Raw genomic sequence first — 24,584 nt, 5'->3', positions numbered from 1 at the left:
CTCGCTCTCCGTTGCGTTGTGTTTTTTAGTGATACAAACCAGGTTTTCCCTTAAAAAAAAATACAACTTTATAATTATGGCCTTAGCTCACTGGTCCCTTTGGATTTAGCTGCAGTCGACCCAGAACGACTGGAGTCTTTTTTTTATCCCTTTGTTTCTGTTGTTCCTTGCACACATGAGGCCGCCATGTCTGGGATCCAGAACGACCATCTCAGGAGTTTCTCTGGGTTTGGGCCAGAAATCAGCGTGGGGAGGGGGGTGTTTGGGGGGGAATCCGCTGTTGAAAGAGGACTTCCAAACTGCAATACCTCATCAGAATTAAAACAATGGGATTTTTTTTTACTTTCACTTAATCAAGCTCGTAAAGTCGTTTTTTATTCCATGCCATGCCCATGACCCTTGCTGGGGCCAACGTATCGGCATTGTTTCGATGTGTGCCACTTCGCTTGCTATGACCCCGGGAAGAGGTGTATATGTATGTCTGTATGCCAAGGACAACGTTCAGGTTATTGGCCTGTCTGGGTCACGGCGGTGATGAATGCGGTGGGGAATGTTTGTGTAATGAATGGCCTCATTGTTGAGAAACATTACAATGTTGTGATTAAAAAAAAGACCCATTAAATGGCTATGGAGTGCTGGCCACATTTTCTTCTGAGTGAGACAGAACCGGTTCTTATCTTTCCTGTTGTATGTTGCAGGTGTGTACATACCAGCCGGTGCTGGACTCGGACCAGGGGGAGTCGGAGCAGGTGGTCTTGGACCAGGAGGAGTAGGAGCAGGTGGTTTTGGACCAGGAGGAGTTGGAGCAGGAGGTGTCGGACCTGGAGTAGGACTCTATCCAGGTAACAACCAGTGAAGACATTGTCCATGTTGTCAGAGTCTAACCCAGTGGTCCTCAATCTTTTTCAAAGTCCCCTCAGCCCTATGTTCTCTCAAACCTAACTCCAACCCTAACACCAACCCCAATCCCAACCCTAAACTGAGGGTACATGGGGCTGAGCATTAGACCCGTATTTGATACAATATTTTATCTCGGGTCCCTAATCTCTACCTTTAAAAATTCTGTTAATTTAACTCTGAGAATGTACAAATGGAACCAAAATGGGCCCGAAAAGGGTCTATTTGTACTCTCTCACAGTCACAGACCCTTAAGGGTCCATTTGAACCCCATGATGGTCCCCGGACACGTTGAGAACCGAGAAGCCAAAACCTCAGAATACAGCCACAACAACGTCTGTTTCCCCTTAGAGGAATTATAGTCAACTCAAACTAGGGTTAGTAATACTGCACACATGGAAACGAGCATGAAATTGCTCAGTCCCTCAAGGCATTAATGTTTGTTCGTTTCGGATTAACTTCAACTTAATATTGTTACATCCCAAGTTTACACCAGGTAAACTGTTCCTTAGCCTGTTCTTTAGGCCTGTCTGCATTGTGAACAGATTGTAGCAGGGGTGGTGAGTGTATTTGATGATCCGCGTTGCCGTGGCTATATGCATGTATATCCTGTGGTACAGTACATGTTTGGTTCAGGAGGGAGGAAAGCTCATCTCCAGTGATGTGCTGGGTAGTCCGCACCACCCTCTGTAGCGCTCTGCGGTTTAGGGCGGTGCAGGTTCCATACCAGGCCTGTGATGCAGCAACCCAGGATGCTCTCAATGGTGCTGCTATGTAGAACAGTGGTTCTCAAACTTCTTCATGTCAAGGACCCCCTAATTGACACTTATTACCCCGCGGACCCCCATTTGAAAAGATAAGCCAGCGACCCCAATAAGAGAAGGTTTTTACGGCTCTCTAGCAGTGATTCTCAACCATTTTAATTTCAAGGACCCCCAGTTTGACATGCATTAGGCTACGGACCCCCATTTAATGGCATTTATACCTCTGGGACCCCAATTCACATTGTAAAACCAATGTTAATTTAACTCTGAGAGCCTCTGGAAGCCTCTGGAGCCTCTGGAACCAAATGGTCCCTAACGGGTCCATTTGGTTCCATTTGTACACTCTCAGAGTTACAGACCCATAAGGGTCCATTTGGTTCCTGTCCATCATTTAGCTGGGGACCCCCTGGAACCCCCTCAAGTACCCCTGGGGGTCCCCGGACCCCACTTTGAGAACCAATGATGTAGAACATCCTGAGGATGTGGGGGCTGACCCTGTCCCTGGAGGACGTCTCATTGTCGCTGATGAGCAGGCCCATCACTGTCGTGTCATCAGCATACTTACAAGATACTGTACAAGACCATGACATTGGATATGTGCATGGCCACACAGTCATGTGTGCACAGGGATTAGAGGAGAAGACTCAGCGGGTCATTCTCACCACCTGGCCACTGCCCAACAAGAAGTCCAGCATAGTGTGTGTGTGTGTGTGTGTGTGTGTGTGTGTGTGTGTGTGTGTGTGTGTGTGTGTGTGTGTGTGTGCGTGTGCGTGTGTCATTGCTTGATACCTGTAGGCACTCTTGTTGCTGCATCTACTGCACAGCATTAAGGCAGGTCATTTCGACATGATGACTTAATGATGGTGATTCACTGTTTAGAGGTGGAGGCTAAACTGCATGAAGACGAGTGGGGTAGAATTATACTCCTGACTTTCTATCATGCTGTGAGACTGATTGTTTTGTCCACGAATGCATTTGTAACTTATCTCTTCTCTTCAATAAAACTCTATTGCAGATAGAGTCAGGGCTAAAGGCTAGATTGTTTTCCCCTGACAGTCCTGTCTTAGCAAATACTTTCCGCGATTATTTTGTTGTTATTCATAAAACCCTTCACTTCTTTTGAAATGAATAAATAAGTGAAATACTGTAAATAAATAAGCAAGCAAACAAACAAACAAACAAACAAGTACTGTATAACAAATCACACGCAATATCACAACAACAGTCAGTAGAGTATGAACATAAAAATTAGTGTTTGTGTTTTGTACCATAATTGTAATGCTGTGTTGTTGTTTCACCAGGCGCTGCGGGGGGAGTTCCTGCAGGATATAAACCAGCTAAGACTGGAGGTTTGTACTCATCAACACTGTCTGGAGCCATGATTTCTATCTTCTGTTGAAATGAGGCTGTTTGTCACTGTCAGCAATGACTCAATACACTCTACCATTATAAAATCAGACAAGGCCATGACAGTTGAGTTCATTATTACATGTCTAACTCAATATCCGAGGTTTGGTGCAATTCAGCCACCATACATCAAATATAGCACACGTGTACATTAAACATATTTGTAGCAACTTAAGCCCTTTATATACATAGGCTAAATAGTCCATCTACAAGTTCATAAAGTGTCACAAAGTGTAGTCATTATTGAAAAATTGATTTGTTGATATAAAAATGTTTTAAATTATATATATAAAAAAAAAAGTTAACAAATCTATTGAAAAAGCTAACAAATCGATAGTTGCGGCCCTAAAATGTACAGTAATGTTGCCAAAACCAAACTAATCAATGAAATAGTTATTTCAGCGTCATCTATACAGCATCATCTAGCAGGCCTTTTCATAAACAATGTTATCATACTATTGAAACGTTTCAAACGAAGTTGGCGTTGTGACAGACATCCACACACACACACACACACACACACACACACACACACACACACACACACACACACACACACACACACACACACACACATTTGTCATACACTTGACTACAGGCATAAAACACCTCTGTATTTATTCAATACGGCATCATCTTTCAACAATCAAACTCCACGGTGCCATCATGCAGGGCCCTTGCCAACCAGGCCCTGCTGTCGCTCTCTAAACGGACATGATGGCCTGGCTGGGCTTTAGAGAGCAAGCCCTGGTGCATCACAGCCACTGAGACACTGATAGCCAAAGTGGCTCCTCTATCTGCTCTGTGTCTTATCACACATGCATGGCAGACACACACTCTGCAACCGCACGTACAATATACTCCACTGTAGCTCTAGAGCATTAAGCAGGACATTAAGGGGCGCTTGGCCAGTGACCTCCTCACTGGTTTTTGACACGGTGGTGACTGGGGAGTGTCCTGGCACCAGTGTAAGGCAGGGGTTGGCATTCTGGGCAACCTTGTCGGGCACATGATCACTTAGCCGTTTTCCACGGCTGGTGTGATCACCCAGTGCCAGACAGTGAAAACGCACCATTGCTTTTATATCTTATTGGTATACGGCTGCCAATTAGAATAGAATAGGTCAATGATTTAATAATAAAACCTAATGAACCAATAATTGTATATTAATAAGATAAATAAGACAAGTTCTGACTATCTGGGGAGAAAAGTTGTATGCACATCAAAGAATAATGGTTAATAATGGTTGTTTTTGATCAACTCAATTGATCACGTCAGTAGCCCAATCAATCTGATCACCTGGTAGATCAGAGAAGTGGTTGCCCATCCTGGAGTTAAGGCCTCCATCTGCAGACTGACTTACTTTGGTAAGGGCTAGCAGAGAACAGATGGACTGTTATCAGACCACTACAAGCTAAGAATAGTTGAATGATGATACTGTTTGGTGCAATAAACGTGGCATTTGCACAGTGGTGGAAAAAGTATTCCCATGTTTTACTTACTTTTAAGTAAAAGTATCAATACTGCAATGTAGAAATACTAAGTAAAAGTCCGGAATTCAACATTTACTTGAGTAAATGTACAAATGTATTGGTATCAAAATGTACTTAAAGTACCAAAAGTAGAAAGTACTCATAATACATGTCAAATGTATAAATTGTATAAAGATCTTTTGAAAATAGCAGATCTACAAGCTCTGTGAGCAGTGAGCTTGTAGATCAGCTATTTTCAAATGGCCGAAATGTATATACAGTAGGGTTGAAGTGGTTAATGTATGTTTTTTAATAATAATCTAAATCTACAAAGTAACTAGTAACTAAAGTTTTCAAATAATTGTAGTGGAGTAAAAGTACAATATTTGCCTCTGAGATGTAGTGGAGTAGAAGTAAAAGTACTGAAAACTGGAAACACCCCAGTAAAGTAAAAAATACCTCAACATTGTACTTAAGTACAGTACTTGAGTAAATGTAGTTAGTTACTTTACACCACTGCATTTGCGTTCCTACCGCTGTCATTAAGCAGCCCACCAGCGAGGCATGTGTCATTTATGGTGCTGTGGCGTCCGATAGCTCCCATATCTCATTCTCATGAAGCAAAAGGAGTCCTGAGGGGGAAAATACTTTTCTGCATTCACCAAGCAGATGCCTTGCTCAGATGAGCGCTCAGCGAGGAGCTGTTAGGGGTTAAGTGTCTTGCTCGGGGACACTTCAACATGTGGATGCATTGGTGAGCGGAGGGTTGAGCCGGTAACCTTCTGTTCTGATTACCAGATGGCCTCTCTACCCACTCAGCTATGCCCCCCCCTTCCCCCCCAACTTCCCACTTTGACTTAAGACACGGAGAATGGTGTTTATGATGATGACGAGCAGAAAGCAGCTTATCAGCTTGTTAAATGCCTCTGTGCACATTAACTGTCATCCCGGGTTTCCAGAAGGTGGCGTACACACAACAACCACAAACACATGTAAAGGTGTCATAATTATTATGTGTGTCCAGTTCAAATCCACTGCTGAGCCAATCAAAGGAAGCTATGGGACAATGAACCGGAATGCCACGTTCTGAGAACCTGGGTTTCGTACTGTATGGGTGAAATAGGCTCCCTCTCCCAGACCCTCCTCCCTCTGGCACCTATATTCCACCATTGCTGTGACGTCAGGCAGCTCAATATTTGGGCACTATCTGGCCAGCCGCCTGCCACAGGCAGACAACTTGAACTTTATATTGTAGATTATCAGTGTGTTGTTGAACACTATCGATGACAGTGGTGGGAAAAGTACTCAAATGTATTACTTTTTCTTTTTTACAAATCTCTTTATTGTTTTTTCAGACAAATAAAAATTACAACATGTCAAGCAGTGAAACAAAGGTCTGATTTTTCTGACAAAAAAACAACATAAACAAAGCACAACAGAACAAACAATAAAATAGGTACAGTAATCAACGTCAGGGGCGCCGATATTTATAAGCTCCAGCGGGTGCCCAACAAGGCGAAAAATGTTGCGGGTTTTGGCCGGATAATTTACTTTTTAGGGGGGGTTTTGTAACTTTATTTTGGTTAATTCGGTTGTTCAGTGGCGATCTGAACCAGGCGATCTGATTTTTTTTTTAAACCTGTGGGTGCTCCTCACCCACAGTGGGTGCTTTAGCCCCGGGGCACCCACGGTATCGGCGCCCCTTGATCAACGTACATGTTAAATGCAAGACATAAAAAAAAATAAGAGAGACAGACAACCAAGACAGACAACCAAAGACACTCATTCATACCAGGGGACAGGAGGGAGAGAGAGGAGGAGGGGGGGGACAAATGTATTACTTAAGTAAAAGAATCAATACTGCAATGTAGAAGTACTCCGTTACGTAAAAGTAAAAGTCCGGAATTCAACATTTACTTGAGGAAGAGTACAAAAGTATTGGTATCAAAATGCACTTAAAGTATCAAAAGTAAAAGTACTATAATGTTTGAAAATAGCAGATCTACAAGCTCACAACGCATCGCGTTGTTATTAATATATATTTTGAAATCGGCTATTTTCAAATAGCCTAGGTATAAAATAGGGCTAAAGTGGTGTTTTATAATGTAATAATTTATATCCGCAAAGTATCTAGTATCTAAAGTTTTCAAATAATTGTAGTGGAGTAAAAGTACAATATTTGCTTCTGAGATGTTGTGGAGTAGAAGTAAAAGTATTGAACATTTGAAATATTCCAGTAAAGTAAAAGTACCTCAAAAGTTTACTTAACTACAGTACTTGAGTAAATGTACTTTAGTTACTTTACACCACTGATTGATGATGATGATGATGATGACAGCAACGGTGGTGTTGATGATGATGATGATGATGATGTCTTGCTGTGTGTGACGTGACCAGGTGGAGGCTATGGTGGAGGACGAGGTGTGGGTCCTGGAGGTTTGGTGCCTGGAGGTGTTGGAGCTGGTGGCTTAGGAGCTGGAGGACTGGGAGGAGGTATGGACTTTAACATCTGACATTAAAAGGGACTGGTTTGGTGCTGGGCTATTAAATAAATAAACATATTCCCCCAAAATGTTTCATGATAGCGGGCCGCACTCTGTCCCTTTTATGCCCATAAATGTAGTTCTGTGTGCCCAAATATGGAGTCCAGGCCAGACTATGACGTCATGTTGATGAGAGTACTGCATAATGTTTTTATTTATTTATTTATCTCTATTTTTTGTTCAACCGCCAATCTGACTGACTTACTGTGCACATCACTCCCTTGGGTCCTTGGCAATACACACGCCGAGTTTGAAGTCGATCGGTTGGACGGTCTCCATACAGTTTATGCCCATATATGGGCATATATACAGTATTATATAACCTTATGTGAGGGCCCTGTAGAGGCCCGAACCTCTAGTACAGTCTCACAGTTAAATTAACACTGAGATCCATTTGTACACTCTCAGAGTTTCAGACCTGTAAGGGGTCCATTAGGGCCCCTGGTGGACCCCCCGACCAGACGTTGAGAAACAGTGCTCCAGTGTTTTACGACATCAGTTGTAGTAATAGTTTATTCATTTTGTTTTCTTTCTTTATGTAACAGGGGCCGGTGGAAAGCCTCCCAAACCGGGTGAGTGGAAACATCTCCACATGACTTTATTACTGTCCATTTTATGACCGTATTCATACAAGACATGCATGTTTCTTATTATAAACTGACCCAGAATGACGTGGGTCAGTCGTGTATCCATATATCTAATGTACACAACTTGGTACTGTACCACAGAGGAAGGAAGGAAATGATGTGTGTGTTATTGTGAGTTAGGGTACAGTAGGTGACGTGTGTGTGTGTGTGTGTGTGTGTGTGTGTGTGTGTGTGTGTGTGTGTGTGTGTGTGTGTGTGTGTGTGTGTGTGTGTGTGTGTGTGTGTGTGTGTGTGTGTGTGTGTGTGTGTGTGTGGAATGCATTAAGCCCACATGCCAACAGTGTGGGGTGAGACCCGTCCATTCACAACACACAGCACAGTGGCTAAGCAACAGCAACTACTTTTGATGGGCTGTCACCCTCGACTCCTTATCACCCCCCCCCCCCCCCCCCCCCCCCCCATGTTTTCATGGTCGGTTCACACCGGCTTGGCAGCCTGTGTGGGGACGTCCTGTCTGGGTGTGACCGACTGACCGCACAGAGGGCTACGCCAAACCTCCCTGTTACCTCTACTGTATACAGGGCCGTGCTTAGGGATAAGGAGGCCCTAGGCAAACCCCAGTATGAGGCCCCTGGGTCGGGACCCATATGTGGGTCGCGGACCAATTTTTAAGGGTCATGGGTAAAATACCCCTTTATTTTTTTGTTTCCTACATTTTTGTTTGTAATGATTTAAAAAGATGAAAAAATGTTTTACAAAAATTGTAAAACTCAACCTTTTTCAAAATAATTTTATTTAAAAAAAGAAAGTAATGAAAATAGCAGATCGAGCTATAAAGTTATTTTCCCAAATTTGTTTGGGAAATGTATGATTGTAAACATTGTGGAGCACAATTAGGAGTTAAAAGTCTTGCTCAGGGACACACATTGCTGGCCCAGCCTGGAATCAAACCTGTGACTATCAGGGCTTTTGGCTCCCCAGGCGGGCACACTAACCACTCAGCTATGGCTACCACAGAACTGCATGAAGACAGGGAGGTTAAAGCCAAAGAGATTTGCAAACTTTTAAAAATACACCAAGACAGACAGACAGATGTCTATCTGTCTGATAATTATATTCTAATCTCACTACTTAATTACAAGTTATATTCATAGTGAATTGTTATGAAATTAAATAATATCACATAATATTGCTGTCTCTCTCTCTTTCTTTCTATCCAATTGTGGCATTGGGTATTCAGTTATAAAGCATTGTTTTCAGTCTGTTGTCTCAGTCACTGCTATAACTACAGTGTAGCACTTAAAAAATGTTATTATGAAGAAGAATAGCTACTTTCATTATTGACATTAAAAACAAACCATTGAAGTAGAACAATTCAATTTGAAGTGAAACACACATTACCATGTCAAAGCCAACATGTGTGGTGGTTTCTGTGGCTAGGCTGTTCTCAGATTTCAGATACAGATCACTTGAGAGACCAAATATTTTCACATTGTAATTAGCTACATGCTAAAAACCATCCACAAAGTTAACATTTATTTGTACATTCATTGTTTTGTTTTGTTTTGTTTTGATTGTTCCACTTTTACTTTGGCAGTGTAAACATGTTTTCTCTTCGCCAATTAAGCTCCTTTGAATTGACACACACGCACATAACACATTCACTCCTCACACACACAGAGAGAGACAGAGAGAGGGAGAGAGAGAGAGAGAGAGAGAGACAGAGAGACAGAGAGAGACAGACAGACAGACAGACAGAGAGAGAGAGAGAGTGTCTCAACTTAACTTTCTCATGCAAAGTAGATTGTGCTGATTCAAATGTAAATGCAGTGCTCGAGAGTGGTGTGACAAATGGTGCTTCTATTTGCTATGGTATAAATCTACTCTGGATTGAGGGAGGCCCTCGTGTTGAGATCTCTTGGGTGTTTGGGGGGCCATGTTTGATGTTTTTTAAAGGCCTGGAATGGATTGGAAAGCTGTTTATTTATATATATTTTAAATAATAATTTGAGGAGATCTCATGGGCCCCCCTCCTGACTGTTTGGGGGCCCATGTTGTCTGTTTTTTAAAGGCCTGGAATGGATTGGAAAGCTGTTTATTTATATATATTTTAAATAATAATTTGAGGAGATCTCATGGGGCCCCCTCATGAGATCTCCCCAAACAGAACTGCAGCAAGCAGGAATTGAACTCAAGACCCATGGATCACCAGTCCAGTTAACAACCTCCTGCACCAAATAGCCTACCTTCCTCAAAGAAGGAAGTTGCGGGAAAATACAGGGACATTACAATATGTTCTTTCTTGCCAATAAGGCAAGAGAGAACATACAGTCAGGAGGGGGCCCCATGACTGACCCCATTTAAAAAAAATGCCACGACAACACTGCTTCACCAGGGCCCCCTACTTTTGAAAGTTTGACTGTTTGGGGGCCCATGCTGTCTGTTTTTTAAAGGCCTGGAATGGATTGGAAAGCTGTTTATTTATATATATTTTAAATAATAATTTGAGGAGATCTCATGGGGCCCCCTCCTGACTATTTGGGGGCCCATGTTGTCTGTTTTTTAAAGGCCTGGAATGGATTGGAAAGCTGTTTATTTCTATGTATTTAAAAAAAAAAAAAAGTTTTTTTTTTTTTTTTCATGGGGCCCCCTGCCTGTGATGTGGCCCAGGCGGCTGCCGAGGCTTGCCTACAGCAAAGCACGGCCCTGACTGTATAAGAAAGCCATGTTCAGTGTTGCCGGATTTTGTGAGGGGAATAAGCAGCCAGTAGTTGGGTCATTTATGGCACTTCCGTGACCGTGGAGAGCGAAGGTCCGTTTCTCAATGGATTTGTCATCTAGGAGGGTTATTAAACAAATTTAGCCGGGGTGTATTTTTTTAAACGGCGGGGAAAATTTGTGGGAGACCAAAATCCAAAATGGCTGCCGTGAAAATGAACTTTTTAATGGTTTGACCTACAATGATGCACAATACATGGTTTCAGAGCTTATTTTGGTCAAGGAATACATATATGGTGTTTATATAATGATTTGACCTATTGTCGACCTTCAAATGCAAGATGGCTGCCAATTATGAGCTCCAAAAGGGAGTTTTTTCAAAATCGTCACAGAGCCTTCATATTAGGCTCAAATGAAAGCTCTGCTCATGATGAGTTGAATAATATACAGTATAAGTACACAGAAGTAATCTCTGAGGTCAATAAAGTCAATGTTTGTGTGTAAACAGCAGTTGCTGATTTGCGGTTTCCCATTAAATAGGGTAGGCTACTGAGAATATGGTGTCCAGTTCATCCCATCACATTTTCATAATGAACCAAAAATAAATGAGCTCTATAGCCTAACATAAAATAGTATTCTGTATGCAAAGCTAGAAAGGTTAGTTGCTTGAGGTGAATTTAAAGGTCAACTCATTTGTCACCCTTATTTTGTAGTATTGCTCGCAGTGTGTCCTGTCTGCCTAGTTACTTTTACCTGCCTTGTCTAACCAGTCTTGTGATTTTGTCAGTTGAGTTCACCTGTGTCCTGTTAATCCCTGTATATTTAAGCCCTGTGTTTGCACTGTGGTCTTGTTGGTCTGTAGTCATGTGAGGTGAGGTTTTTAGTTGTTGTTCTTTGTGCTCAAGAATCTTGGACATTAGAGCGTCTGCCATTCCAGATCCCTTGAATCGCTTGTAGATGGCATAGATGTAGGACATCAACTGGTGGAAAGTTACGAGGATTGGGAAGATGTCCTTGAACATTTCTGGATTCTCCGCCTTGAGCTGAGTGAACGTCTTGTAGGTGGGCAGGTGACCAACAAGAAAGGAGAATGGAATATTCTTCTGCCGCATGGCCTCCACATGTTTCACCATTATGTCATTCACCACTGACTTGCTTGGAGGTTCATCGTATGTTGTGCGGTAATTAGGCATGCTCTTGTTGGGTGGTGGATGACAGCAGGACTGGGCACCACTGTATCCTGGAACTCGCTGCTCTTCAGGTGGTGGTCTTCTGCCATGATTGTCTACACGAGACAGTGCATGTATTACAGAGCGAGCACGCTGCAGAGCTGACCCATCCACTGGTGGATCTACCCTGGGACAAGCAGGTGACTCACTCTTGCTACCAGGGGGGGCATCTGTACTGGCAAACCTTTGTCAGTTCCGCACACTTCTGCTTTAGCTGTGCAGAGATTTCCTTCTTCTTGGTGAGCGTTTCAGCAGTCTCTTCGCCTGGTTTCTTTTCATAGCTCTCTGGCTGCATGTACATGACATTTGTTCGATGGACTGCTGTAGAGTCACCTGTCATAGTGTCAATCTTGAAGTCGTCATTGTCGATGATCACGATAGCTGGCTTGCTGTCTGCGATCTCGTGTGGGCAGGTTGCTGATGCCTCCACATCCATCAGAGCCCAATGGTCATAGAGGAGCAGTGTGTCTGCAAAGCTGATGCAGACACCGCTCTTGTGCAGAGTGTCTACCAGGTCTTTACTCCTTGTCATGCCATGGACATTTACTCCCAGGTTGATAGCAGAGCTCCGCAGTGTGCTCGCTCTGTGATACATGCACTGTCTCGTGTAGACAATCATGGTACAAGACCACCACCTGAAGAGCAGCGAGTTCCAGGATACAGTGGTGCCCAGTCCTGCTGTCATCCACCACCCAACAAGAGCAAGCCTTATTACCACACAACATACAATGAACCTTCAAGTAAGTCAGTGGTGAATGACATCATGGTGAAACATGTGGAGGCCATGTGGCAGAAGAATATTCCATTCTCCTTTCTTGTTGGTGACCTGCCCACCTGCAAGACGCTCACTGAGCTCAAGGCAGAGAATCCAGAAATGTTCAAGGACATCCTCCCAATCGTCGTACCTTTCCACCAGCTGATGTCCTACAGTACATCTATGCCATCTACAAGCGATTCAAGGGCTCTGGAATGGCAGACACTCTGGTTACAGCAGGGGTAGTAGTGGAGGGGTTGGTAGACCAAGCACTACGAGGAAAGCACTACAGACAGGGCGTGCTGTGCATCCTGCTCTGGCGAGAGGTTCTTATCCAAAATCACTTGTCCAAGATTCTTGAGCACAAAGAACAACGACTAAAAACCTCACATGACAAAGGTCTACAGACCAACAAAAACACAATGCAAACACAGGGCTTAAATAGACAGGGATTAACAGGACACAGGTGAACTCAACTGACAATCAACACTGGGATAGGCTGGGGGACTAGGAGGACACAGGTGGAAACACTGACAAAATTACAAGACTGGTTAAGGCAGGTAAAAGTAACTATGCAGACAGGAAACACTGGGAGCAATACTACAAAATAAGGGTGACAAATGAGTTGACCTTTAAATTCACCTCAAGCAACTAACCTTTCTAGCTTTGCATACAGAATACTATTTTATGTTAGGCTATAGAGCTCATTTATTTTTGGTTCATTATGAAAATGTGATGGGATGAACTGGACACCATATTCTCAGTATACTTATACTGTATATTATTCAACTCATCATGAGCAGAGCTTTCATTTGAGCCTAATATGAAGGCTCTGTGACGATTTTGAAAAAACTCCCTTTTGGAGCTCATAATTGGCAGCCATCTTGCATTTGAAGGTCGACAATAGGTCAAATCATTATATAAACACCATATATGTATTCCTTGACCAAAATAAGCTCTGAAACCATGTATTGTGCATCATTGTAGGTCAAACCATTAAAAAGTTCATTTTCACGGCAGCCATTTTGGATTTTGGTCTCCCACAAATTTTCCCCGCCGTTTAAAAAAATACACCCCGGCTAAATTTGTTTAATAACCCTCCTAGATGACAAATCCATTGAGAAACGGACCTTCGCTCTCCACGGTCATGGAAGTGCCATAAATGACCCAACTACAGGTCTAGGAAAACAAGCCCAACAGAAGCGACTATTATAGGCCACATGAGCACTTACAACCTGTTTACGTCGGCTGTTCGAAAATAGCTGACCAACAAGCTCATAACAGCTTGTAGATCTGCTATTTTCAAAAAAAATCTTGAAATAAAATGTGGAATATTTTGAATATTTTTGAAACATTCTAACACAAATCTGGGACAGGGCTCCCAGGCACAAATCATTTTCCGATTGAGGGGTTAGGGACAAATACATATTAAAGGGATATTTCACTTTAAAACAAAAATTGGGTCATTTTATCGTCTACTCAGGCTCTTGTGAGAACCCTGGACAGTTTTTAAGTTGCTTGTTTCAGTATTTAGATATTTGATATTCATTTTATCAGACACGCCCCTTCCTATACAAACCCATTGTAACTTCAAACTCCATTTTAACCATGTTAGATTAACACATTGACCGCCATAGGTTAATCTCATAATGTACTCACCAGTGCCAACGTTTTATTGTTGTTGTTTTTTTTTTTCACGTCGGCATAGACCTTGTTAAAATCCTTAAAATTGAGCCTTGCACTGTTTGTAAACATCGCAGACATCTGCCTGCTTCTACCACTGAAGAGCGTGTGTCAAACGGTGCCTCCATGTTGTAGTTAGAACATATGTAGTTTATGTTAAACAGAGATCGACGAGGAGAAGAAAACAACAAGGAGAAAATTGAGTTTCAGTTTCGTCATTAGAATGAGGGCTGATGGCATCGGCAAAACCGGAATCCCAAATAATATAAGGGCTTTCCGGTGGTGTTACAATGAAATGGTCCGTGTAGAAAATTGAAAAAAGTTTTTTTTTTTCGAAAAAAAGGAAAAAGCACCACGGCCCGTAGGCTACGGGATCGGCGCTTTACAGTTGGATTTATCGGCCCGTAGGCTACGGGCCTGGCGGGTAGAGTGTTAATCGGAAACACCCGCCCTTGGTTCTGGTGACTGACATTGTCTAATAATAATAAAATCTAATACATTTTTTTTTAAAGAATAAAAAAAAGTGTTTGAAGTTACAATGGGTTTGTATAGGAAGGGGGCATGTCTGATAAAATTAATATCAAATATCTAAATACTGAATCAAGCAACTTAAAAACTGTCTGGGGGGCTCACAAAAGTAGTAAGACAATACAATGACCCCCCAAAAAATTAAAAGTGAAATATCCCTTTAATTTGGGGGTCCATGACATTAAACCACTGGTTTAAATAAAATAAATTAAAATATAATTTGGAAGCAAGCCCAAATCGCTTATCGAGTCGCTTATAATAAGCGGACATGGCAACACTGGCTATGATTGGCAGCCTGCAAACTCCCCCATCATCAAGCGCCCGATATACAATGGTGCCAGTGCCACTGATTAATGTTATTGTAACGCGGGGCACTTACAATATCTGGAAACCAACCGTGTTGAGTTTCCACCACAGCCCCCTTCTCCTCTCCCCCGTACTCATACTGCCACTGTAAATATTTTTCTTCACTCCGTTTCGGACCGCGAGGGTATTTGGGTGCATTAGCAATGGCTTTTTAAGCCATCATTTAATTTCCAAAAGCAGCGCTGATTCCATCTGGGCCCAGCTCGACGTGTTGGGAAAGATAAGGGACTGTGTAATCGTCGTATAAGTCCTGATAAGACCTGAAGCAGATTACTGTGCCCCCCCCCCATATCTTAATAGGTCATTGAGCTGTGAGAGAGTTGTTTTGTATTCTTGGCCTAATTTCAGATATTATGGGGGAAGTTGACTTTGGCAGGGGTCAACAGAACAGCATTTCTTGAGAAGTAATGCCCTGGCTTTTGTATGTACTTTATTTTATTTCTCTCTCTTTCTCGCCCGCCAGGGCGACGTGGCAGAAATTAGATTAAGGTAAAAAAAAAAAGAGAGAGAAAAGAAATGGATGCTGTTTCAGTGTAGGCTCTGGCAGCCCTCTGTACTTTCATGGATATTGTAACTGGAAGAATAAGTGCTTTCTAACACGAAAGTCACCTACATATTTCAAGTGTAAGAGAGCAAAACGTACTGTAGGCCGTGTGTCAGCATTGGTTAAGATTGCACAACCTTTTTAAAATGGAGAGATTAGTATCCACAAAGGGGTTGTAACATGCACCTTTATGGCTGTAAATGGGTGATTTGTTTTTGTACCATAGGGTCTTGCAAGAAAGGCAACTTCAGATTATATATTTTCATTCCAACAACAGCTATAACAATTAACAGTTTGGAGGAAGAATTTAATTTCTTTGGACAACTTTATTTATCGTTTTCAAATTTCAAAAGCACAGACAAACCCCAGGGTTTTTTTCTTTTTTTTTTATGACGTGAAGGAGTCTAGGTTGTGTGTGTGTGTGTGTGTGTGTGTGTGTGTGTGTGTGTGTGTGTGTGTGTGTGTGTGTGTGTGTGTGTGTGTGTGTGTGTGTGTGTGTGTGTGTGTGTGTGTGTGTGTGTGTGTGTGTGTGTGTGTGTGTGTGTGTTTGTGTGTGTGTACGTAGCTAACCCGACACCACTGGACCGATCAAGTCAAGTCGTTTTCACACATTTTACACGTTTTCAAATATTTAACTTACATTTTATAAGGGAAATCAAAGGGGCACCTGATCAGTCTGAAACCTCGCCCAAATCCCTATGAGTCCCTTCCTAGATGACTGATACCATAGATGACTGTGACATCATAGATGACTGACATCATAGGCTGGCCACATGAAGTCCATGATCCACATTGGAGCCACGCTTATCCCATGTGGATCCACATGATTAGATTTCATTTTTTATAAAAAATGTTCTACAGGAAGGTTTTTCAACCAAGTGACTTTCTGCATCCCAGTGTGAACTTTCCATGACTATATAAATGCACTTCAGGATGTTGTCAGTGGAGCAGGTTGAAACCATCTGCTTTATTTAAGTCAGTGTTTGGCGTATAATGAAAAAGACTTGCCAAAATGAAACTGTACACTACTAGCATATAGGAAAAGGTTGACCCATCTCTGTTAACCTCCAGTACGTTAAGGCAAATACCATGCCTAAACAGATGTGCAAGCTGACGTTCTTTTACACAACACCTGCGGTATTATCTGTGCCCCCCCTTTTAACACACATACCTATACAAACACAGACACACACACACACACACACACACACACACACACACACACACACACACACACACACACACACACACACACACACACACACACATTCAATTCCAGGGTCCTACCATTCATTGTACAAACGTGTGGCAAGTAATGTAGTCACATTCCACAGATGCACACCTTGCTTGGCCTGTACAGCCAGGCAGCAGCTGGCGATCGGAGTGGCGTGACTGTAGTGGATTGTGGAGCGGCTCGTGCCAGGCCTTGTAAATGCTAAACTAATTGTGAATCTTGTCAGCATCCGGCTTTGACAAAGACATGGAGAGCCGGAAAAGGGGAACTTTTCTCTCTCTCGCTAAACAGCTGTTAGACACTTCCCTCTTTTCCTGCATTCACTCAAGTCGAAGGTGGATTCAATTCTCAGACCTTGTTTTATTGCCAAACTTTTTTTTCCAGTTATAACCTTGTGTCACTAACGGTTAGCGCCGAGGCCATGGAACGAGAAACATATAAGTTGGCTGTTTTTTTAGACCGTTGCTGTAATTTCATTATAGCAACAAAATATTCAGTTACACATTGGCGGGATTTTGTTCAAATTGGGAAATCAACGCGTCCACATTTGGTTTGTCAGTGATTTCTCTGAGGGCCAGAAACACTTGTAGATGATAAAGCGATATGTCTGTCTGCCTCTGAGGAATGACTGGAGCTGCTTCAGATAACAGCCATCATACGGCTTCTATGACCTGCGAGGAGAGATTAGAATGATTGACTGAATGATGTGTGTAAGAGGTCAGATGGTAGATAAAATATGACATGTTCAAAGTAGTAGAGATCAAATGAGATCGCTCTGCCCTAGATCACAGATATGGCACACAGAAGATGTATGGAACAGCGCTACAGTCTATGCCCAAATAGCAGTGTGGGTTATACTGAGATTTATTTAGTTTGTGGAGCAATACATATGGCAGCTCTTTATTAGGTAATGCTCCACATTGCATTGCATTGACAGTATAGAAATATAGGAACATTTCAATAGGAAGCTGCATCTACCACAAAATACTTCCATGTGCTGCTGTGCCCATAGATAGACAGACAGACAGACAGACAGACAGATTTTATGTTTTGTATTAAAGGATCTACACCATGCATTTTAAAAAATATATTTAATATCATATTGTTTATGTCCCTCAAATGTTTTTCAAAAGGTTTGAGCCTAAATCAAGGCACAGATATACTCATTCCAACTAACTTCTCTCTGGCTTATAAAGCACTTTCACCTGCAATATCACATTGTTCTTATTTGGCACGTGGCGCTATTGAGCCAATTTGTATGGATGTTATCTCCTGGTTCTGTGTGGAAAAAGTAAAAAAGAAAGGAAAATGTTTATTTTTTTTTAATGTTGGAACTGAAAAACGGGAGGGATTATATAAAGTAGGTATCGCATGTGACGTCACGGGCGGGGGAAAATCAGTCGGCCTGTTTTGAGACCAATTTACATAAAACCCCAGATATGCTGTGAAAGCCTGAGTGCTCAAACTGGGGTATTTTTGGGGATAGAAGACCAAAAACACACAAAAAAGTTCAAATTCATGGTGTAGTCCCTTTAAATCATTTAAATCTGCAAAGTAGCTAAAGTTGTCAAATAGTTGTATATTGTGCAAATATTGTACAGGTATAATATTTTCTGCAGATGTAGTGGAGAGTAGAAGTATAACATTTTTAAAAAATGGAAATGCTCAAGTAAACTGAAGGTTCAAGGAGTTTTATTGTCATTCCAGACAAGTACGGAACAAAATGTGTTACCCTGGTCATGGCAGAATGAATTAAAAGAATACACCTATATACAGTACTACATACGCATTTTCAAAAAATACCTAACACTATTGTGCAAATAAAGCAATTGCACTTGCCCACTAAACAATTCAAAAGCACATTAAAAACAGCCACGTTAAAAAAAAAGAAAAAACGTTTAATACATATGTATAAAGTACAGAACTTGAGTAAATGTACTTAGTTACCTTCCAGCACTGTAAACGGGTGGGTGTAATATAAGTCCTTATGTGGGGATTTAGAAATCAAAAGGCCCCACCTGTGGTTCATCTGCCCCTCTTCTGGTTTAGATCAAAACTCTTCACTGAAGGAGTGAGTTTACTTTACAGGCCTGGAGAACAGGAAGAGGAGAGAGAGGAGACAGATAGATGTGAGGAAGAGGATGAGAGTCATTAGCCAGAGGAAGATGATCTGGGTGTGTGTCGTTGGGTCGTCTCCTCCTGCAGAAACATGTGCTTCCCATTAGTGCAGCTCAGACCCTGTCTGCTGAGCCGTCACACAGCGTGCGCATGTGAGAGCGCATGGCCATGTGTGTTTGTTTATGCAAATTTATGACCATGTGTGTTATCTATGTTACAACAACAACCATGTGTGTTCGGTGCGTGCACTGTATATCGCCGCTGTCGGGTGGAAACCTTGTATGTCCAGAACTGTACCCTTTTTTTTATCATAAGAAAGTAAGTGAAATATGCACCCTTAAGTACAATTCCACTTGACATTTTTACTTTACTTGAGTATTTAATTTTTCCCCCCTATATATTATACATGCTCCACTATATCTCAGAGGCAAATATAGTACTTCTTACTCCACCACATAAATTATCTGACAGCTTACTTTGCAGATTTTGATTATTTCATACCAAACATACATTAACTGATAAATAAAGATGCGTGCATTAAAGGGATAGTTCACCCCCAAAAAGACTTTTTCTATCGATTACACACCCCATGACTTGAATTCATGGAGATTTTTTTGTTTTTGTCTCATTCCTAAGTCAATAATTTGATGGCTCCGGTAGGAGACTCAAAGTGTCAACTTTGAGTCTCCTACCGGAGACATTAGCATCTTTCCGGCGGTCATCAAATTATTGACTTAGGAATCTGACAAAAAAAAAAAAAACTCAAGTCATGGGGTGTGTAATCGATAGAAAATAAGTATTTTTTGGGGTGAACTATCCCTTTAAGCCCTATATACTTCATCGAATGACAAGTTGCAGAAATAACAGATATGCTATTTTAGCTATATTTGAATATTTGAATGATTTTTTTTTTTTAAGGTTTTGCCTATGTTTTTCACTCATAATGACATGCCCTAAGTAGGGAGGGCAGGTAGGAAGTGGTTAAGTGCACATTCACAACATGTGTATTTCAGTGTTGAAATATCCTCAGCCCCTCGACAAACACGCCACAAATCACTCGCTGCTCCTTGAACACACCAGAGGCCGACATGTGAGAGATGGCATTCTTGCGTATTCCCAGAGATGGAAGAAGTACTCACATGTTTTACTTAGGTAAAAGTATCAATACTGCAATGTAGATCTACTCTGTTACAAGCAAGTCCTGTATTAAAAATGTACTTGAGCAAAAGTACAAAAGTATCGGCATCAAAATATACTTAAAGTACCAAAAGTAAAAGTAATCATTGTGCAGAATATTCCATTTCAAAATGTATAAAAAATCTTTAGAAAATAGCCGATCTACAAGCTCACAATGTGTCGCATCGTGGCGCATTGTGAGCTTGTAGATCGGCTATTTTCAAATGGCTGAAATGTAGGCTGAATGGTTGTTTTGTAATAATAATCAAAATCTACAAAGTAACTAGCAACTAAAGTTTTCAAATAACTATAGTGGAGTAAACATATAATATTTGTCTCTGAGATGTAGTGGAGTAGAAGTAAATGTACTGAAAATGTGAAATACTTCAGTAAAGTAAAAATACCTCAAAATTGTACTTAAGTACAGTTACAGTACTGAGTAAATGTACTTAGTTACTTTACACCACTGCCCCCCCTCCCCCCTTCCACTGTCCTGGCTCTGTCCTCTGCTGGGACCCGGGGCCCTGGCTTTACAGACGAAAAAAAAACATTTTTTAATATCGCAGACCCCCGAATCAACCTTAATATCTCACCCCCCTGACCCACTTCCAATTTGTTCTGTTTCTCTGTTATTGTTGCGAATGCCTCCGTCTGATGATGAATCCCGTGTCATTCGCGAGACTCTTGACATTAATTTCATGTCATTTCCAGACTCTTGTTTTCTCAACATTTCTCAACATCATTGCTTTTCGGGGAAGATGTTATGAAAGGATCACAAAGAATCTCGTCCATTCATCTAATGAAGGACGGAGTGCACTAACACACCCTATTTAGCATTGTATCGCCGTGTCAGCGTACACCGATAAGAAGGTGCCGTGAGATAAGAGGTTTGATTAGCTGTTGAACGTTCCGTTGAATCACTCACTCGGACCATGTTAACCACATGAACCCTGGTCTGGTCTCGCAAGCCAGAGAACTCTTCCACAATCTTCAAATCTGTCTTGTCATTTCTGTTTACAATTTCTGTCTTTAAAAATACCTTTAAAATATATTTTGAATGTGCGAAAACGATTTGACTTGATCGGTCCAGTGGTGTGTCACGTTAGCTACGGACACACACACACACACACACACACACACACACACACACACACACACACACACACAGCTCTGCGTGTGTGTGTGTGTGTGTGTGTGTGTGTGTGTGTGTGTGTGTGTGTGTGTGTGTGTGTGTGTGTGTGTGTGTGTGTGTACACACACACACACACGGACAGACACACAGACCCCCTTCTAACGGATAGATTCTTTCACGCCATTAAATTGAGTATATTCATTGATTATATAAATAACAATGTCCGCTTTATTTTCTAAAACAAAAAGATAGTGAAATGTGCACTCTAAACTCAAGGCTTATAGTGCTGAAGACAGGTGCGAGAGGCCAGCATGAAAGTCCATTAAAGTCATTTTTCAGTGTCATGCATACTGAAAGATGAACATTGAGGCTCTTTGGATGCAAAAAACTACATGGTGAAATAAAGTGACACGGAGAGTGGACGTTTCGGTCCTCAGACCATCATCAACACTCCAGTGTCCAAAGAGCCTCAATGTACATTTTTGTTTTTATATTTTCTGCTCATTTTCAAAGCTCCCATACACACTGTTCAGTGGAAACATTTTAAAACTGTGGGAGCCAACAGTCTGTGTCGAGAGACTACATGAACCATAACTAGAGTCCCTGTTCTGGGCATGTCATAATTCAGTGAAAATAGGCAAACATTTGCGGTTAAATAGCCGATCTTGTAGATCGGCTATTTTCGGTGGAGAGATTTGGCGTAGAGGATAAAAAAAGGAGGGGTCCCAAATACAGACCCCTGCCTGCATGGGGGAACCCCGGTCAGACACGTATGTAGGGTTTTAAAAGTGGTTAAGGAATGGTTTGTAACTCTGTAATTATTTCCCCTTTTTGGTAAACCAGTGTTTTAAAGTACTGGTGCACCACAGCTTCCCGTTGTGGCAGGCCGCTCATAACAATGTAAACGCTGGTCCCTTTTAGCTAGCAGGGACCGTGTTCCCTTCCCTTCCCAGCAGCGCTGGCTGTCGGTTGGGTTAGGTTTTCTCAGTTTGTTGGCTGTGGGGGTTGATGAGCCATCCCCTGGCGCTCTCGCTTCAAGCCTCTCCCCTGTTCCGTCTGCCAGCAGGTCTGGAGCGGCTCCTCTTCTCGCTCCTCCAGTCCATCTGGCACTGGGGCCTAAGTGTTGTTTATATAGCACTGGAGAAATCTCTTGCCTTGTACTTCCCTAAGCGTCAGCGAAGACAGATCACCCCTGGAGAGACCCCCGGTTACAGTTATTGGTAGAGGTGGGACCCCGGGAGCCTCATAGGTCACGGGGGAACTACTTTGATTTGTGGCTTTGGCGTGAGCCAGCCAGCCTAGCCTGGCACGTCGCTTCGCTCTCCAGGTTGATGGAAGAGTTGAGGCTCACGCTTTTCGGGGAGGAGGAGGTCGTTTGATAATGTGTTGTTATCTGAGACATTTATCTACCTCCTTGGGTTTGGAAGGAGTGCATTTGTGGCCAATCAAGACGGTCAGGTATAATGTATCACTGGTTTGTTGCGGTCTGTCTGACTTGTTCTTGCTTTGGAGAGACAGCATGTTTTGTCTTGTAGAACATTGTTACTTAGCATTTCCAATTATGAGGTCATGTTCGTTTAATCACCAACCACCACTGGATGTTCCTGGGGTTATTCTCATCTGGAAAGTTTAGTTTGCAATTACATCACTGGCATATTATGCTGCCATGCAAAGCCTGAGTGTTTGTCTATTCATAAGTGTCAAAGTGAAAAAAAATGACCAAGTGGGTTATAGGTATATAAGTGATATTTCACTAATTGTACATGACTGTATTCATGAGGTAACCGGCTCTGTGTGTAACTGTAGTCTTGGGTTTTCAGATGGTGGCGTACCTGTTTTCTGTTCCGGTTCGTTTCCCCGTAGATTTGTTTCATTGGCTCGGCAGCCAATTTGAACTGGAAAACGCATACGAAGATGTCACGTGTTTCCCGCAAATCTGCTGCCAAATCAATCAAACGAAGCTATGAGAAAATTCTAAAGGAAACGGGTATGCCACCTTCTGATAACCCAAGCCTACAGAGCCAATTGTTTATACCCACAAATAATGATGGCCGACTTGACCTTTAACACAAATAAATAATGAAATAGCTTAGTGGGTAGAGAGGCTGTCTGGGAATCAGAAGGTCACCGGTTTATCTCCCGGCCGCCCAGCAGTATACGTGTCGAAATGTCACTGAGCTCCCCCCCCCCCGAGCACCTCTGAGCAGCCATCAGCTGGGTGAAGCTTAAACAGAATTTCTCAGGGGATTAACCTTCTTTTTCAAAATATATATAAGAACAGTCGTGAAACATTTTACATTTTGAATTCTAATCTTACAGTAACAGGTGTGTACAACCACGCAGCATACAGTACACACGTGTCTGTGTGAACTGGATCTGTGCTATTTGAATGAAATGAAACTGTATGTCCTTGTCAACCTTACCCAGAGTGTGTGATTGCCACGAGGGAGTAGGCCTGCGCTTACGTCACGCCTAGCAGCCATGTGAAGTCATTGCAACATCAACTCCAGAACAGTCCTGGATTTGTTGCAAAACCACAGCACCCCCCAAAACAAAAAAAAACTCTGTTTTAGAGCCGTTTTGACCTTTTTAGTTTGAAATGACACGCACGTGAATTAATATGTGGTTCGTTATCCGGCGTTTCACCATGTGGTGTCATTAACCAAACATTTCACCAGCGACGTTAACATGTGGTTGTTTGAGCGTCAGGGCATTGACATGACTACATCTGTCCGTGTGTGTGTGTATGTGTGTGTCTCTCTCTTTCTCTCTATTTCTTGCTCTCTCTCTCGGGAAACGCCCCCATGTGTTCACCATAAGCCCCATTTACTTTGTCGTGCGACGGTGTCACGCGGCCGAACATAGCAGATCTACAAGGCCACACGACGCCACGTGTTGTGTTCCATTCGCGTCGCGTCGTGACCTTGTACATCTGCTATGTTTTTGGCTTGCAACACGGCCATACGACGAGGAATAAATCAGAGCCATAGAGACATACCTTGCATGGTTAGGTTATGATCATACACTGTGTGGTGTAATCACTGTGGAACGCTTGACAATGTGTTGGAGGCCGACTCGTTGAACCCCGGCATCGCTGAGCGTGTGTGTGCGTGTGTGTGTGTGTGTGTGTGTGTGTGTGTGTGTGTGTGTGTGTGTGTGTGTGTGTGTGTGTGTGTGTGTGTGTGTGTGTGTGTGTGTGTGTGTGTGTGTGTGTCTGCGCGCACGTGTGCGCGTTCCGGAGACGAGTCGACCTGTCTGAAGGCTAGTATCTTTTCTCAACCCTGACTTGTCAGAAAAGTATTCAGTGGACAGGCGGTGAAATGCATATGTGCACCATCTGGGAGATGTAACATGCTCAGCCAACTTTACATACCACGGCCACTGGCTCCTTTTATTTACTTTTTTTGTCTTGTCTTGTCTTGCCCATGCCCC

The 24,584-nt window shown here is 42.4% G+C and overlaps 1 protein-coding gene across 1 annotated transcript in view; it reads left to right on the top strand.

The window, feature by feature from the left end:
* The window catches only part of elna (elastin a), a 125,109-nt gene that overhangs the window by 22,117 nt on the left and 78,408 nt on the right, over positions 1-24,584 (top strand). The window contains exons 2-5 of the mRNA XM_084065218.1: positions 699-842; positions 2,963-3,010; positions 6,938-7,033; positions 7,629-7,655. Coding sequence (XP_083921344.1) covers positions 699-842; positions 2,963-3,010; positions 6,938-7,033; positions 7,629-7,655 — 315 coding nt within the window. The remainder of the gene's footprint in view (positions 1-698; positions 843-2,962; positions 3,011-6,937; positions 7,034-7,628; positions 7,656-24,584) is intronic.

The sequence above is a fragment of the Gymnoscopelus microlampas genome (assembly GCF_963454915.1).
Source record: "Gymnoscopelus microlampas genome assembly, chromosome: 8".
NCBI classification, from domain to species: domain Eukaryota; kingdom Metazoa; phylum Chordata; class Actinopteri; order Myctophiformes; family Myctophidae; genus Gymnoscopelus; species Gymnoscopelus microlampas.
The sequence above is the reverse complement of the archived record's forward strand: the minus strand, read 5'-3'. Positions and strand labels throughout refer to the sequence as shown.